We start from the raw sequence: 14,845 nt of genomic DNA on the forward strand, positions 1-14,845 counted from the left end.
TCCCAGGCCTATTGCTAACAACACTAATCAAAGTTATCGTGTTATGTCCTTTTCTTTTCTTGCCTTGTCTTCTTCCCCTTCTTGACTTCTCTCCTCTCTCCTTCGAACCCCGACAGTAATTTTGACCGTTGCTTTCTCCAACGTCTCTTCTCCTCACGCTCCTCCACAGCTTCTTTTGACCATTACACACAACCGTATTAGGTTCCTCTCTTTTGTCTTATCTCTCTTTTTTCTGGGTTTCTTCTTTGCTTTTTCTTTAACATTTCACCAGAACCAATCCAAGATTTTCCACTGTGCATGGGTTTTAGTTATTTCTTGAAGAGGGTTTAAGAAGAGTCTTGTAAGCTAAGCAAAGAATCTTTCTTCAGAGACATTAAGTTAAAAAAACAATGTTTTTTTCTATGCTATCTTCTTGATCTGTGTGGATTTTGAAGCTTAAAGAGAGAGAGAGAAATGGGATGTTCTCATTCGAAGCTAGACGACGAGGAATCAGTTCAGATCTGTAAAGACAGAAAACGTTTCATCAAACAAGCGATAGAACACAGAACCAAGTTCGCTTCTAGTCACATTGCTTATATACAGTCCCTTAGAAAAGTCTCTGACGCTCTCCATGACTTCATCGAAGGAGACAACTACAAGCCTCCTCACGACTTTCTTCAGGACTCATTCGTGACTCCTGTTAAGAGACTACCGCCGAGCAGAAGCCGCCGCCTTAGTAGCAGCAACAGGAGCGGCGGCGGTGGAGGTGAATTCATAACGATTTCACCATCTTCTATGCCTCAGAAAATGATTCAAGATAAGCCAAGAACGAAGGTGAGAGCGAGTTACTTGATGGCTAACAGAACCAGACCGGTTCGTGTTGAAGAGAGGTCTCCTGAAACGTTTCGTGTTGAGTCGTTCTCACCTCCAAGTCAACAATATGGAGAAGCAGATGGTTTCTTTGGGATGAATATGAATATGAACATGAACACTTCTGCAGCTTCTTCTTCTTCGTTTTGGAATCCTTTGAGCTCTCCTGAGCAACAGAGGTTGAGTACTCATAACATCCCACCTCCTTCACCGCAGAACTCTCAGTGGGACTTCTTCTGGAATCCCTTCTCTTCTTTGGAGTATTATGGATATAATAATAGTTATGATAGAGGAAGTGTTGATAATAATAGGAGTGGTACTAAGGATGATGAGGTTAGAGGACTGAGACGTGTTCGTGAGGAAGAAGGGATTCCAGATTTGGAAGAAGATGATGAACCTCAACCTCCTCAGCCTGTGAGGTTTCATACTCCTAAAGTAGTAGTAGAAGAAAGTAAGAGTTGTTGCAAGGAGGAAGTTAAAGTTGAAGATGTTGATGGCAATGATGATGATGAAGATGATGATGAGTTTACTGATAGTGGCTGTGAAGAAAGTGAGAACGAGGGAGATGAGAAATGCGTTGGAAAGCAAGAACAGCGAACAGTTGAGGTGCCTAGAGTTGAAACTACAGGGAGTGTTGCTGTTGAAGAGGTGAAGAATGTAGTTAACGTTGCTAAAAGAGAGACGCCAGGCTTCACAGTCTACGTGAACAGGAGACCGACGAGCATGGCTGAGGTAATCAAAGATCTTGAAGATCAGTTCACAACTATATGCGACGCGGCTAAAGAAGTCTCGGGGCTATTGGAAGCTAGCAGAGCTCAATACGCACCATCCTCCTCTAGTGATCATAGTGGTAAGTTTTCAATCTTTCTAAGTTTGTGAGTGACTTAGATTCTGAATGTTGACTTCTTTTGTGTGTTTGTAGCAATGAAAAAGCTGAATCCAGTAGCTTTGTTCCGCTCCGGTTCATCAAGATCTTCCTCTTCAAGATTCTTGCTCACTTCTTCTTCTGGTGGTTCAAAGGAGAGTGGCTCTGAGAGCAGAAGCGATGGTTCAGATGAGTCTTGCATGGTTTCAGGTAGCCACCAGACAACATTGGACAAGCTTTTCGCGTGGGAGAAGAAGCTCTACGATGAAGTTAAGGTAAGTAACAAAGAGTTCTCTAAGCAAGTAGTGACTATGTTCTAAGCCTTTCTGGTCTTTGTAACAGTCTGGAGAGCGTGTTAGAAGAGCATACGAGAAGAAATGCATGCAGCTGAGGAATCAAGATGTTAAAGGAGATGATCCTTTTGCAGTTGATAAAACAAGAGCTACCATCAGAGACCTAGACACGCAGATAAAGGTCTCTATACACTCCATTGAATCTATCTCCAAAAGGATTGAGACTCTACGCGACCAAGAACTGTTGCCTCAGCTTCTCGAGCTTGTTCAAGGGTAAAAACACCAACAACACCTTCTGCTTCCTCTTTGGTTTCTCTTTATATAACACTCCTCATGATCATAACAGATTGACAAGGATGTGGCAAGTGATGGCAGAGAGTCATCAAATACAGAAACGAACACTGGACGAAGCTAAAATGTTACTTGCAGGCACACCAGTCTCAAAGCGTCACAAGAAGAGACAACAACAACAGCCTTCAATAATGCCAGAGACCATCAACTCACAAAGATTAGCTCAATCTGCACTGAATCTTGAAGCTCAGCTTCGAAACTGGAGATCCTGTTTCGAGTTCTGGATCACGTCTCAAAGATCCTACATGACAGCATTATCCGGTTGGCTTCTTAGATGTCTCAGATGTGATCCTGACCCTGAGAAAGTTAGACTATCCTCATGTCCTCACCCGATATACCGAGTCTGCATCCAGTGGTCGAGGCTGCTCAACAGCTTGAACGAGAAGCCGGTTCTGGACAAACTCGAGTTCTTTGCCTCCGGGATGGGTTCAGTCTATGCAAGACAGGTTAGGGAAGATCCGAACTGGAGTGGAGGCGGGTCAAGAAGATATTCCGGGTCAGAGAGCTTGGACCTTGTGTTGGCTGATAGAGTGGGAGAAGAAGATGTTGTGATGACTGCTGAGAAACTTGCAGAGGTTGCTGTTAAAGTTCTCTGCCATGGGATGTCTGTTGCAGTGAGCTCACTCGCTGAGTTTGCTATCAACTCAGCTGATGAACACTCAAAGCTTGTTAACCAACCAGAGGAAGCTGCTGACGCCAAGCCGGATGTAAATTCCAATTCCTAATTGTTATTTTGGTTTTTAGAGAATAGGTTAGGTTACTTGGCTATCATCTTTTGCTATCAGAAGATAGTTTTTAGATGGATGAGATTTGTATTATTAGTAAAAGACAAAACAGAGTTAGTTCAGTTGATTTTGAGGATGAACAACAAAGAGACTTTCAACACATTTGTATCTTATAAGATTTTGGTATAAGATTCACTTCCCAACACATTGTATGAACCAATGAAAATTTTATAAAAGCCAACAGAATATCCTTCAGAACGAGAATGATTGTAATGTGTGACTAACCACACACATCATTAGCCTCTCTCTAACTAAAAATTCAAGAAAAAGCAGAGAGATTATTGTGTCAATGAAGAAGAGAGCAAAGAGGTTGCCTGAGAGCTTTAATTTCACTAATCATCATCTTCATACTCCAGTTCATCGTTACTGACTCCTCCCATCACTGATAAGTAAATAACCACTGCTAGAAACTGAGCAGCTAGGAAGAACTTTGCTCTTTTCTTGAATTTTTTCTCTTCTTCAGTCTTTTCTGTCTTTGATTTGCTCTTTGGCTTTGAACCTGATGAGATTCATTTGCTTCACAGGGTTAGACATATCCAATTTGCTCCAGATGCATGGTAAGACATTCATAAGCTATGGAAGTCGTAGTAAGGGTTGGATGTGTCTTACCCTTTCTTGAAAATGAGGAAGGGAATGAGTGAAGTGGAGGCGACGAAGATGAAGAAGGAGCTTCAAGGAACTCCAACTTGAGTTTCTCAGCATATCTGACAAGATTACCATGTTCCAGAAGTTTGGTACGAAGCACTGATGTTTCCTGATCATACACCACCATAACGAAACTACTTAATCTTAAGTTGTTTCAAGGAGGCCTAGATTCTACCCAAATAAGCTGAAAAATTGGTCGAATTGTGTGTAAAGCAGCTTACCGGTAGCACTTGGATTGTAAAAAGTATATGTGAGAGAAAGAAAGCATCCAAACTCGATGGTCTGTTGGTAAACAATTAAGGATCTTTCATAAAAGTCTTATTACATAGTAAGTTTGGTGAATGTGATGGCAGTACCTGTCTTCAAAAAGAAACTTCTGCTCGCCAAGCCTAGTCGACAAAGCTTCATATGCATCACTAGCCCTCTTGTATATCTGTTCATTCAAAGACCCTTAAACTTATACATTCATAGATGATAGAACCACAGACAAAGCTTAAGAAAGTGTACCTGTTTCTCTCTTTCCTCTGAGTTTTCTTTGATGATCCCTAAACGGGTCTTGGCCATGTAAGTCTGCTTATAAAACAGGACCTTGCTGATGACCCAAGGAAGATCTGAGTAGTAGATCTTCCACGCAGATACTCCCTCGGTACCAACCCACGTTTCATAAGCAAGCGCTTCTTCAAGCCAGGATAAGATAAGAGCCTTCAAGGAGAGATAATCAGGAAGAGACTGAAGCTGAGAGTCAAGATTGACAACCCCATCTTTCTTCAGCTTCTCAATCACACCTCCGTCGTCATTGTTGTATGCAACATATGTCCCAGTTTCAAAGTAAGGCAGCTCATCTATACACGTTAAAGAACATAACTTTCCTCAAAAATAAAACTAATCTTTCAAACTTCAAACCCTAATTAAGACTCTCATTACAAGCAATTAAAATAACCAAAAACTCTAATTAAAATTAAGCAACAAATCACTACTGTAAGAATCAATCAAGCATCAAGAAACACATTGAGTTCTCTCAAAAACGAATCTTTCAAACCTCAAACCCTAATTAAGACTCTTATTACAAGCAATTACATTACAATAGCCTAAGAACCCTAATTAAAATTGAGTAACAAATCATTATTGTAAAGAGTTCCACTAATTAAGACTCTTTATTACACAACGAATCCTTATTCTAAGAATCAATGAAGCAACAAGAAACACATTGAGATCAAACCTGAATCAGGGAAGGTGGAATTGAAGGCGAGTTGAAAAGGAAGCTGGGCTAGTTTCAGGTATATGTAAGCGGGGAGGCAGTTAGGGCAAGCTGTTGGGAGACCGAAGCAAGGCTTCCTCGTGACTAAAGTGAAACCCGATGTGTCTTGATCGCCTTCCATTGTCGCGGTTTTAAGGGATTGGTCGTGTAATAGAAGAGAAGAAAAAGAAGAAGACTGGGCGAGAGACGAGAAGATCCAGTCGGGTACGGGTTCGGGTCCAGCTTTAAAACTAGGGTTTATTATCGTATCATCTACTTTGGGCTTTCATGGCCCATGGAATACCCAATAACGAGATAACTAGAACCATCCATACCTTACTTTTGTTATTGTTATAAATCATATCGTGGATGTCCATAATCGGCCCGGTTCATAATCGGCCCGGTTCATAATCGGCCCGGTTCATAACCGGCCCAATGCTAGAGAGAGAGAGAGTCGACCGTGAGAAAAGAAAGAGAGAGAGAATCGGCATCTTGCCTTTTCCTTATTAGATTATGATTTGTACTCTTTCCATATTTGTATTTCCTTTCTTTAGTATTTCCATTATTCTATGACGGTGTAATTCCCTATATATAAAGGGCTCCTTATGTTTATGAATAATACAAAAAACATAGATTCTATTCTCTAGTTTCACAACACGTTATCAGCACGATCACGCTCTAAACCCTAAGCTACACAAACCCTAGCCGACGAATCCATAATCCCCTCGACGATAAACCCTAACCGTTGAGAACTCCCGATCACGAACCCTAAACCTAATTCTCATCTTGTTCCCGTTCGTGACACGATCCCAGCTCGCGACCTCAGACCGTCTCAGCTCGATCCCGAGACACGATTTCAGCCAGCTCGCGATAGACGACTCGATACCGCTCGCGACAACAGCTTGTTTCTGTTCGTGATCAGACGATCTCAGTTTCAGCTGGCATTCCCGATACCAGCTAGGACAGCTCGCGATCCGTTCCAGCTCTAGACGACCTCAGCTCGTTCGCGTATCAATCTCAACGTTCAGCTCGCGGTTCTTCTTCTCATTGGAGGTCCATTCAACCCTACTTGAGGTTAAGGTAATTCGAAACCTTAAAAAGAACCCATAATCGAATGTTGATTGCTTGATATGAATTGAAACCATAAAATCTTAAACACTAATCGAAACCATAGGGTAATAGATCAAAACCCCAATGAGTAAATCGAAACTCATAATCATAAGTTCGATACCCCAATTCCTGATACCTTAGCCGCATACATGTATATTACATGTTATGCAAGAAATCGATCCAAACCCTAAAAGCTAAAGACATGATCGATTTTATATAAACCATAATCGTATTATATATGTTCTAAATTAAAATCGATTGATTGTTTTGAAACTAAAATTGTATGATAGCTTGTTTGATTAATTAAACCGAATGCTTGTTTTGATATTGAATGAGATCGTATTGTTAGATTGATCACATATAAATCGTTTTGCTAGGATTGATAAACTCATCCTCGAATTTGGTTGTTTTGAATTAAAACCGATTGAATGAATTTGGAATCGCATGATAGTCTTGATTAAACCCTAACCGGCCTTGCTTATATGAAAACCCTAATTGCATTGATAAATTGAACATGATCCGTTAGGTTGATAGAAAATTAACTTCTTGATGCATTGCTTAATTATTTGATTGCAATTATATAACTTAGAATTCGTATGAACATATAGAAACCGTATGATAGGCTTGCATTATAACCATATGTACATATAGAATTTGAATTGCTTGGACATACCTTATAGCCGTGTGGCTTGTTTTGTATCATGCATGCATATCACGTATGAACTGATTGCATATAGAAATCGTATGCTAGGATTGTAAACGAATAAATATTGCATGATCATCTCTTGCTTGGCCGTGAGGCTTGTTCTTAGACGTGAGGCTTGTCATGGCCGCAAGGCTTGTTTGAACTTAGAAACCTAATTGCTTGAAAATATTGATTGCATTCGATTGAACACTATAATCTTAAAGATGAAATATATGATTTCAGATGTCGAAAATCAACAACTTGGATTTTGCTGCCCTAAATCTCTCTGGAGATAATTACTTGCAATGGGCACTTGATACTTAGATCATCTTGAAATCCAAGGGACTCGGTGAGTGTATCACCGAGGACAATAATGCAAGTGAGAAAGATAGATACAGTGCGATATTAATTATACACCATCATCTTATTGAGAGTCTCAAAGATCAGTATTTGACTATTGAGAATCCTCTATACCTTTGGACAGAGTTGAAAATGAGATATGATCACCAGAGAACGGTGTTATTACCAAAGGCTACATATGATTAGAAGAATCTTAGAATCCAGGACTTTAAGTCCGTGGACGAGTATAACTCAGCCTTGTTTAAAATAGTATCGAAATTGAAACTGTGTGGTGAGGATATAACGGATAAGGATATGCTTGAGAAAACCTTTTCCACCTTCCACACAAGCAATGTGTTGTTACAACAACAGTACCGTGAGAAGGGCTTCTCTACTTATGCTAATCTGATCTCTTGTTTATTGCTTGCGGAGAAAAACAATGAGCTGTTGATGAGGAACAGTGAATTGAGACCTCCTGGATCAAACCCATTACCTGAGGCACATGCGACCGTAGAGGCTAAGAAAGAGTCGAACCATGTCCAGAGTGATAGCCAACACGGCCGTGGTCGTGGAAAATGGCATGGACGTGATGGTCGAGGCCAAAACTCGTTTGGTCGAGGCCGAGGCAACTCATATGGCCGTGGCTCCTATGGAGGCCGTGGACATGGCCGAGGCCGTGGTACATCTTTCAAGCCACATAACTCGACCAAATCCATGTGCCATAGATGTGGTATGTATAATCATTGGGCTAAGACATGTAGGACTCCCAAACATCTCGTTGACCTCTACCAAGAGAGTTTGAAAGGGAAGAATCCTTAAGCGCATATGACATATCAAGATGGTGAAGAAGATTTCAATCATGAAAAAGATGATATCATGGATTATGAAACTTCTGATTGTTTAAAAAGAGCAAAGTTGATTTCGGCCATCTATGTTTTTGTGTTCTTTGCTTTATGTTTTCTATGTTTTGATATTGCTTTGAACTTGTTTTCTTATTATAACTTAATGAATGAAAGTTTTTGATATAAAAGTCTCTAAAGCATCATAACTATACGTCTTGATAATGCTGGTGAGTTCACGTCCCAAACGTTTAATGATTACTGTATGTCCATGGGGGTAACTGTTGAACACTCCGTGGCACATGTACATACGCAGAACGGCTTAGCCGAATCATTCATTAAACGAATACATCTAATAGCTAGACCATTGCTTATGAGGTCAAAACTTCCGGTCTCAGCTTGGGGACATGCAGTCATGCATGCGGCTGAACTCATACGCATTAGGCCGTCTAGTGAACATAGATATTCCCCATTACAATTGCTTACGGGTCATGAGCCAGACATATCCCATTTTAAGACATTTGGCTGTGCCGTCTATGTACCAATTGCACCACCACAGAGAACAAAGATGGAACCTCAAAGGAGGATGGAGATATATGTTGGATATGATTCTCCCACAATTATTAAGTACCTTGAGCCAACTACGGGTGATTTATTTAAGGCCAGTTACGCGGATTGTCACTTTGATGAATCCGAACATCCAACATTAGGGGGAGAGAACAATAAGCTGGTAAAAGAAATTACATGGAATCAAACATCCTTATCTTGGCAAGATCCTCGAACTCAGGAATGTGATTTAGAAGTTCAAAAGATAATACATTTACAAAAGCTAGCTAATCAATTGCCAGATTCCTTTGCTGACCCGAAAAGAGTTACTAAGTCATATATACCAGGTGCTAATGCACCAATCAGAATTAATGTTCAAGAGGGACACAATAAAGTTGCTACAGAGTCTAGACAACGTTTGAAATGTGGTAGACTAATAGGTTCCAAAGATAAGAACCCTCGGAAAACTAAGAAAGGTGCAGAGAATGAAACCGAGGTTGTTGAAACCCTAGACACGACCGCGGCCGTTCCTAAATCCCGGGACTTAACCGCGGCCAATCCCAAAACCCTAATAGCGATCGCGGCCGATCATGAATGCTTAAATGCGGCCGGCCCTGATGTATCTAATACTGATTCTTGGGACACCATGATTCAAGGTACTGAAGGTCCTGATAATAATGAGATCTCAATAAACTATGTCTTGTCTGGGATACAATGGAACAGAAAGAATGTCGACATTGATGATATATTTGCATACAAGGTAGCACTTGAACTTATGGATTTGAATGAGGATCATGAACCCACGTCTATTTATGAGTGCACTCAACGATCAGATTGGATCAAATGGAAAGAAGCTATAAACGTGGAGTTAAACTCTTTAAAGAAGAGAGATGTCTTTGGACCAATAGTCCGTACACCATATGATGTTAAACCAGTCGGCTATAAGTGGGTCTTTGTGAGGAAAAAAAATGAATACGGCAAGGTCGTGAGATATAAAGCACGGCTTGTTGCGCAAGGATTCTCACAGAGACCAGGAATCGATTATGAGGAGACATACTCCCCTGTGGTGGATGCTACTACTTTTAGATTCCTGATAAGTCTAGCTATAAGAGAGAAATTAGACTTGCGGTTAATGGATGTTGTAACTGCATACTTATATGGGCCACTGGATAATGAGATTTATATGAAAGTACCAGAGGGTATAGAGTTGAAAAATAAATCGAGTACTCGAGAACAACACTGTATAAAGTTGAATAAGTCACTTTATGGATTGAAACAATCAGGCCGAATGTGGTACAATAGGTTAAGTGAGTACCTAGAGAGAGAAGGATACAAGAATGATCCGATCAGCCCTTGTATCTTTATAAAGAAATTCGGCCAGGGCTTTGTGATTATAGCAGTGTATGTTGATGATTTAAATATCCTAGGAACCTCTGGAGAAATCTCCCAAACAGTTGAATATCTTAAGAAAGAATTCGAGATGAAAGATCTAGGAAAAACAAAATTCTGTTTGGGATTACAACTTGAGTACATTAAAGATGGAATCCTTGTGCATCAAATGGCATATACAGAAAAGGTACTCAAGAGATTTAATATGGCCGAGTCTCACCCATTATCTAGCCCCATGGTCGTGAGGTCCCTCGGCATGGACACTGATCCGTTCCGTCCTAAGATGGACGATAAAGATGTCCTTGGTCCCGAAATGCCATATCTCAGTGCCATAGGAGCTTTGATGTATCTGGCTAGTCACACGACCATATATATGTTTTGCCGTGAATCTATTGTCTAGATTAAGCTCTTGTCCAACCCAAAGGCATTGGAACGGGATTAAACATGTTCTTCGTTACCTGCAAGGAACGAAAGACTTGGGTTTATTTTATACTAACCAAAACAAAGAAGGTTTAGTTGATTTTGCTGATGCAGGTTATCTTTCGGATCCACACAATGCTCGATCACAGACAGACTATGTTTTCACGCATGGTGGAACAGCCATATCATGGCGTTCCATGAAGCAGACGATCGCGGCCACATCTTCAAACCATTAGGAGATCTTGGCTGTTCATGAGGCCAGCCGCGAGTTGTTCAGAACAGGGGGAGTAATACGTGTTGTACTCTTTTTCCTTCACCATGGTTTTGACCCACTGGGTTTTCCTGGTAAGGTTTTAATGAGGCAACATCTAAAGCGTATTACAATCTCTCTATGGTTATGGCATCCAAGGGGGAATGTTATAAATCATATTGTGGATGTCCATAACCGGCCCGATTCATAACCGGCCCAATGCTAGAGAGAGAGAGAGTCGACCGTGAGGAGAGAGAGAGAGAGAGAATCGGCATCTTGCCTTTTCCTTATTAGATTATGATTTGTACTGTTTCCATATTTGTATTTCATTTCTTTATTCTTTCCATTATTCTATGACGGCGTAATTCACTATATATAAAGGGCTCCTTATGTTTATGAATAATACAAAAAACATAGATTATATTCTCTAGTTTCACAACAGTCAGTTGTGTTGAATAATTTGAGTTCTCTTAGACGCAAGTGTTAATTCAATATTTTATTGACCCTTTTTTTTTTTTTTTGCAAAAGCCAAGTAGGAATATTGAAAGAAATTTAAAGATTTAGTGAGATTTAAAGTTTCTTTAACTGTAAACGTTCTTTTTAGGCTTTGCTAGCAACTATTATTCATTGAGTATATATATAGGCTTCAACTCGAATATAGTTTAAACAAAATAACAGATACTCTTCCTGGTGTTTTATACTCAATCTTTGTACAAACATATCACATCTTAGCAGAATTAAAAAGATTAGATTGCAAAGTGGATGCATTGGCCATTTGGCTATGTTAGTTGATTACTTGTGATAACTTTCTACAGTGAGCTGTGTTTATTGTTACATTGTCTGGCAACATGATGTATTAATGCCTCTTTTCTTAACAAAATATAATTTCTTATAGTGATTTCCCAAGATCAATCAAGAAATCTATCCCAGTTACTCTGTCGCTCTCTTCAAACAAACCATTCTGCCATGGCAAGTTCTTCTTCATGCGGTTAAGCTGTTAAGTGGAAGAGATAAAGTCAGCCAAAAGGGTGTATAGAATCTTGAAGCCACATTAATCAGCAAAAAAGTGATTATTAGTAAGGTGTCTGTCTATTCAAGTGGTTCATGGGTTGTATATTGGTATCAGCAAGGCTAATCTTCCTACAATAAAGCTTTTACTACGATCTTAAATGGTTAGCACACAAGTTAAAGGCGCATAAGACCAAATAATGCGGTTAAGAGCAATTGCAGAAGTCATTACCACAAGCAGACTACATCCTATATCAGGTGGAAGCAGTAGTTACTCACAGTCACTGAGATGGATTCGGAGCCGTTTCCATCGCCATCGCAGCTCCTCTTCCAGCTACGGACGATTTCGTCGGAAATCCGTCGGCATAAGCTATTTCCGACAAAGTTCCGACGAAAACAGTCGTCGGTTTTATTTCGTCGGAAATAAAAATTTCGTCGGAATTTCGTCGAAATATCTGACGAATTTCCGACGAAATCCGACGAACATATTTCTGACAAAATTCCGACGGACATAATTCTGACGAAATTCCGACGGACAGAATTTCGACGAAATTCCGACAGACAGATTTCCGACGAAATTACGACAAACAGTTTTCCGACGAATTTATTACCGACGAAATTTCGACGGATTTATATCCGACGAAATTCCAACGACTTTATAAATTATTATTATTTTTAAATAATACATATTTTATTTAAATATTTTATAATAAATATTTTTAATTCATTAAATATATATAAAATTTTAAAATTAGAAACACGTTTTTGTAATATAATTATTCTTTTAAATCATTTATAATAAATATTTTTAATTCTTTATAGATATATATAATTAAAATTAGAAAATGTTTTTGTAGTATAATTTTTTTTAAAATCCTTTATAATAAATGTTTTTTATAAATTTTTAAAAACATAAAACGGTTTATAAATTGAAAATATTTTAAAACAAAGAGAAAATGTTTTTTTTTAAATTTTTAAAACTTTTTGTAATTGAAACCTTTTTCTAATAACTGAAAAACGTTTTAATTAAATCTAAAAAAAACAAAAAAAAAACATTTTATAGATTGAAAAGGTTTTTAAAAAGGTGAAAAATGTTTTAATAAATTTTAGAAACCAGAAAACGTTTTAAAAATTATAACAAACTTAAAAAATAATTATATAAACTTAAAATGATTTATAAAAAGATTAAAATGCTATATAAAATTATGAAAACGTTTTGAAACAATAAAAGATAATAAAAAATTGAAAACATTATATATATATATATATATATATTTTTTTCGTAAATAAAAATTTTCAATAATTATAAATACACCAAAAAGTTTTTATAAAAATATTTAACATATAATTTCTAAAATCTGCAAATCTAACATCTAACATCTAAAAGTTTCAATCTACATACAAAACAACAACCTAAAACACAATCTAACAACATATAACTCCTAAAACTATCAATTCTATCCTAAATCTTCAGATTCAAAACCTAAAGTCCACAAATCTAACATTCCAACCTAAAAAAAAGTAATCTAAAGAGGGGTTTAGATGACTTACATGATTGGGGAAGAGATTTGGAGGATTTGAGGTCGGAATCGCAGATTTTTGAGAGAGAGAGAGAGAGAGGAGTAAGACCGCGGAGATTGCAGAGAAGAAGAGAAAAAAAATGAGGAAGAAGAAGGGTCGGCTTATGTATTAAAAATAAACCGACAGACAGTTTCCATTGGAATTCGGTCGGTTCTATTTTAAGCGGTTAACCAAATAAATTTCACGAATTTTCTTCCCGGGTAAAGTGAAAAATTCCGACGAAACCTGTCCGTCACATTAATTACGTCGGAATTCCGTCAGAATGTTTCGAGAATATCAACAAAGGAAGCCTCGAGAAACTATGAGTTTCTGCATGTCTTTTGATCGACGGATTTCCGACGGAATTTGGAGAAATAAGAATTTGGGGTTTCAAAACAACAATCTAATGATCACTTACAAATCTTTGATAATATGTAAATGGTTTATAAGAGGTTTAACTAAAATAATTACTTGTTTCACTCGATATTATACAAAATCAAAATCTAGTCTCATATTACCGTAATATGTTTGTATAAGTATATAAGTGTTATTGGAGGATGTTACGAATACGTTGATATGTATACGTAAATAATTTTTTTATATGAAAAACTTTAACAGTGTGAACTAATTTCATATTATAAATTTATATATGTGTTATTTGGATATTTTAAGTATCCAAATATACATTTATAATAGCTTTGCAAATCTAAAATCTGTTTCGTCGGAAATCCGTTGGAATATTCCGACGACATTCCGACGAAAGTCAAAACCCCGTCGGAATTCCGTCGGAATATTTCGATGGGTTTCCGACGAACTTCAAATCCCTATCGAAACCCCAAAATTATAATATTCTGTCGAAATTTTGTCGGATGTTTCCGACGACCTTATCTTCATGAAATTATATGTTTCGTCGGAATTTTGTCAAAGAAAACCGACGAAAATATTGTCTGTCGAAATCATGTCCATCAGAATGTAGCGTGTTTTCTTGTAGTGTTACACCTTTTGCTCCACCGCGGGAAATTCCTTTACCACCAGACTTTTAGCGGCCTTTCTCCTCTTAACCTTATCATCAAGAGACATATTCAAAGAGTCCACCATCTTCAGCTATTAAATCTGGAAAATACAATCAAATTAACAAATCAAGCACTAAATTCATGGCACACATATATATATATATATATATATATATATATATATATATAATCCGTCAAAATCTAAACCCAAAACAGACATAGATTCTCAATCGAAAATTGAAAACGAATTGAATTCAATCAGACGAATCAACGGATATGAACCAGATGAACAATTAGCAAAAGAAGAATCGGAATTTTACCAGATGAAATATCAAAAGACAGATCGAAGTAGATGAAGAAATCAGCTCGTACAAATCTATCGGGGAATTAGGGATTTATAGTCTTTGAGAATTTGGGAAAAACCATGTGGTTATCGTCTCAAGGGAGAGAGGTATTTAAAAATTAAAATAGGTCAGGGTCAATGGAAATTAAAATAGGTGTAGGTCAATGAGGAAAACTGAAATCATAAGTCAGTGGCATGCAAAGTAATTATTTAAAATAAGTTAGGGTTGAGTACAAAATGTACTTTAGTTTTAATAGTTTAGAAGATTATATTTCACAGGTTTTCCAATCTTACTAATTACTATTAATGTCATTTCCT

The 14,845-nt window shown here is 37.9% G+C and overlaps 2 protein-coding genes across 2 annotated transcripts; one reads left to right on the plus strand and one right to left on the minus strand.

The window, feature by feature from the left end:
• Positions 1–3,288, plus strand: LOC106357627 (protein ALTERED PHOSPHATE STARVATION RESPONSE 1). The gene is made up of 4 exons (XM_013797300.3): positions 1–1,699; positions 1,772–1,989; positions 2,057–2,280; positions 2,354–3,288. Exons 1-4 carry the CDS (start codon positions 454–456, stop codon positions 3,081–3,083), a joined length of 2,418 nt encoding a protein of 805 aa, XP_013652754.2. The 5' UTR covers positions 1–453; the 3' UTR covers positions 3,084–3,288.
• LOC106391071 (mitochondrial outer membrane import complex protein METAXIN) lies at positions 3,231–5,256 on the minus strand. Its single transcript, XM_013831636.3, has 6 exons — positions 5,008–5,256; positions 4,296–4,630; positions 4,145–4,221; positions 4,010–4,070; positions 3,753–3,897; positions 3,231–3,642 (listed from the first exon to the last, which is right to left on the minus strand). The coding sequence occupies exons 1-6, from the start codon at positions 5,165–5,167 to the stop codon at positions 3,476–3,478; spliced, it is 945 nt and encodes a 314-aa protein (XP_013687090.1). The 5' UTR covers positions 5,168–5,256; the 3' UTR covers positions 3,231–3,475.
• Between the last annotated feature and the right edge of the window lie 9,589 nt (positions 5,257–14,845).

The sequence above is a fragment of the Brassica napus genome, chromosome C7 (genome assembly GCF_020379485.1).
Source record: "Brassica napus cultivar Da-Ae chromosome C7, Da-Ae, whole genome shotgun sequence".
NCBI lineage: Eukaryota > Viridiplantae > Streptophyta > Magnoliopsida > Brassicales > Brassicaceae > Brassica > Brassica napus.

Bases quoted from the DNA above. Each gene is read 5' to 3' on its own strand.
- LOC106391071 (XM_013831636.3), bottom strand. From the start codon at position 5,167: ATGGAAGGCGATCAAGACACATCGGGTTTCACTTTAGTCACGAGGAAG. The intron at 4,222-4,295 runs GTACACTTTCTT...TTGAATGAACAG, and splicing joins CAGAGGAAAGAGAGAAACAG to ATATACAAGAGGGCTAGTGA. The intron at 4,071-4,144 runs GTACTGCCATCA...GTTTACCAACAG, and splicing joins AAGTTTCTTTTTGAAGACAG to ACCATCGAGTTTGGATGCTT.
- LOC106357627 (XM_013797300.3), top strand. From the start codon at position 454: ATGGGATGTTCTCATTCGAAGCTAGACGACGAGGAATCAGTTCAGATC. The intron at 1,990-2,056 runs GTAAGTAACAAA...TCTTTGTAACAG, and splicing joins AGCTCTACGATGAAGTTAAG to TCTGGAGAGCGTGTTAGAAG. The intron at 2,281-2,353 runs GTAAAAACACCA...TGATCATAACAG, and splicing joins CTTCTCGAGCTTGTTCAAGG to ATTGACAAGGATGTGGCAAG.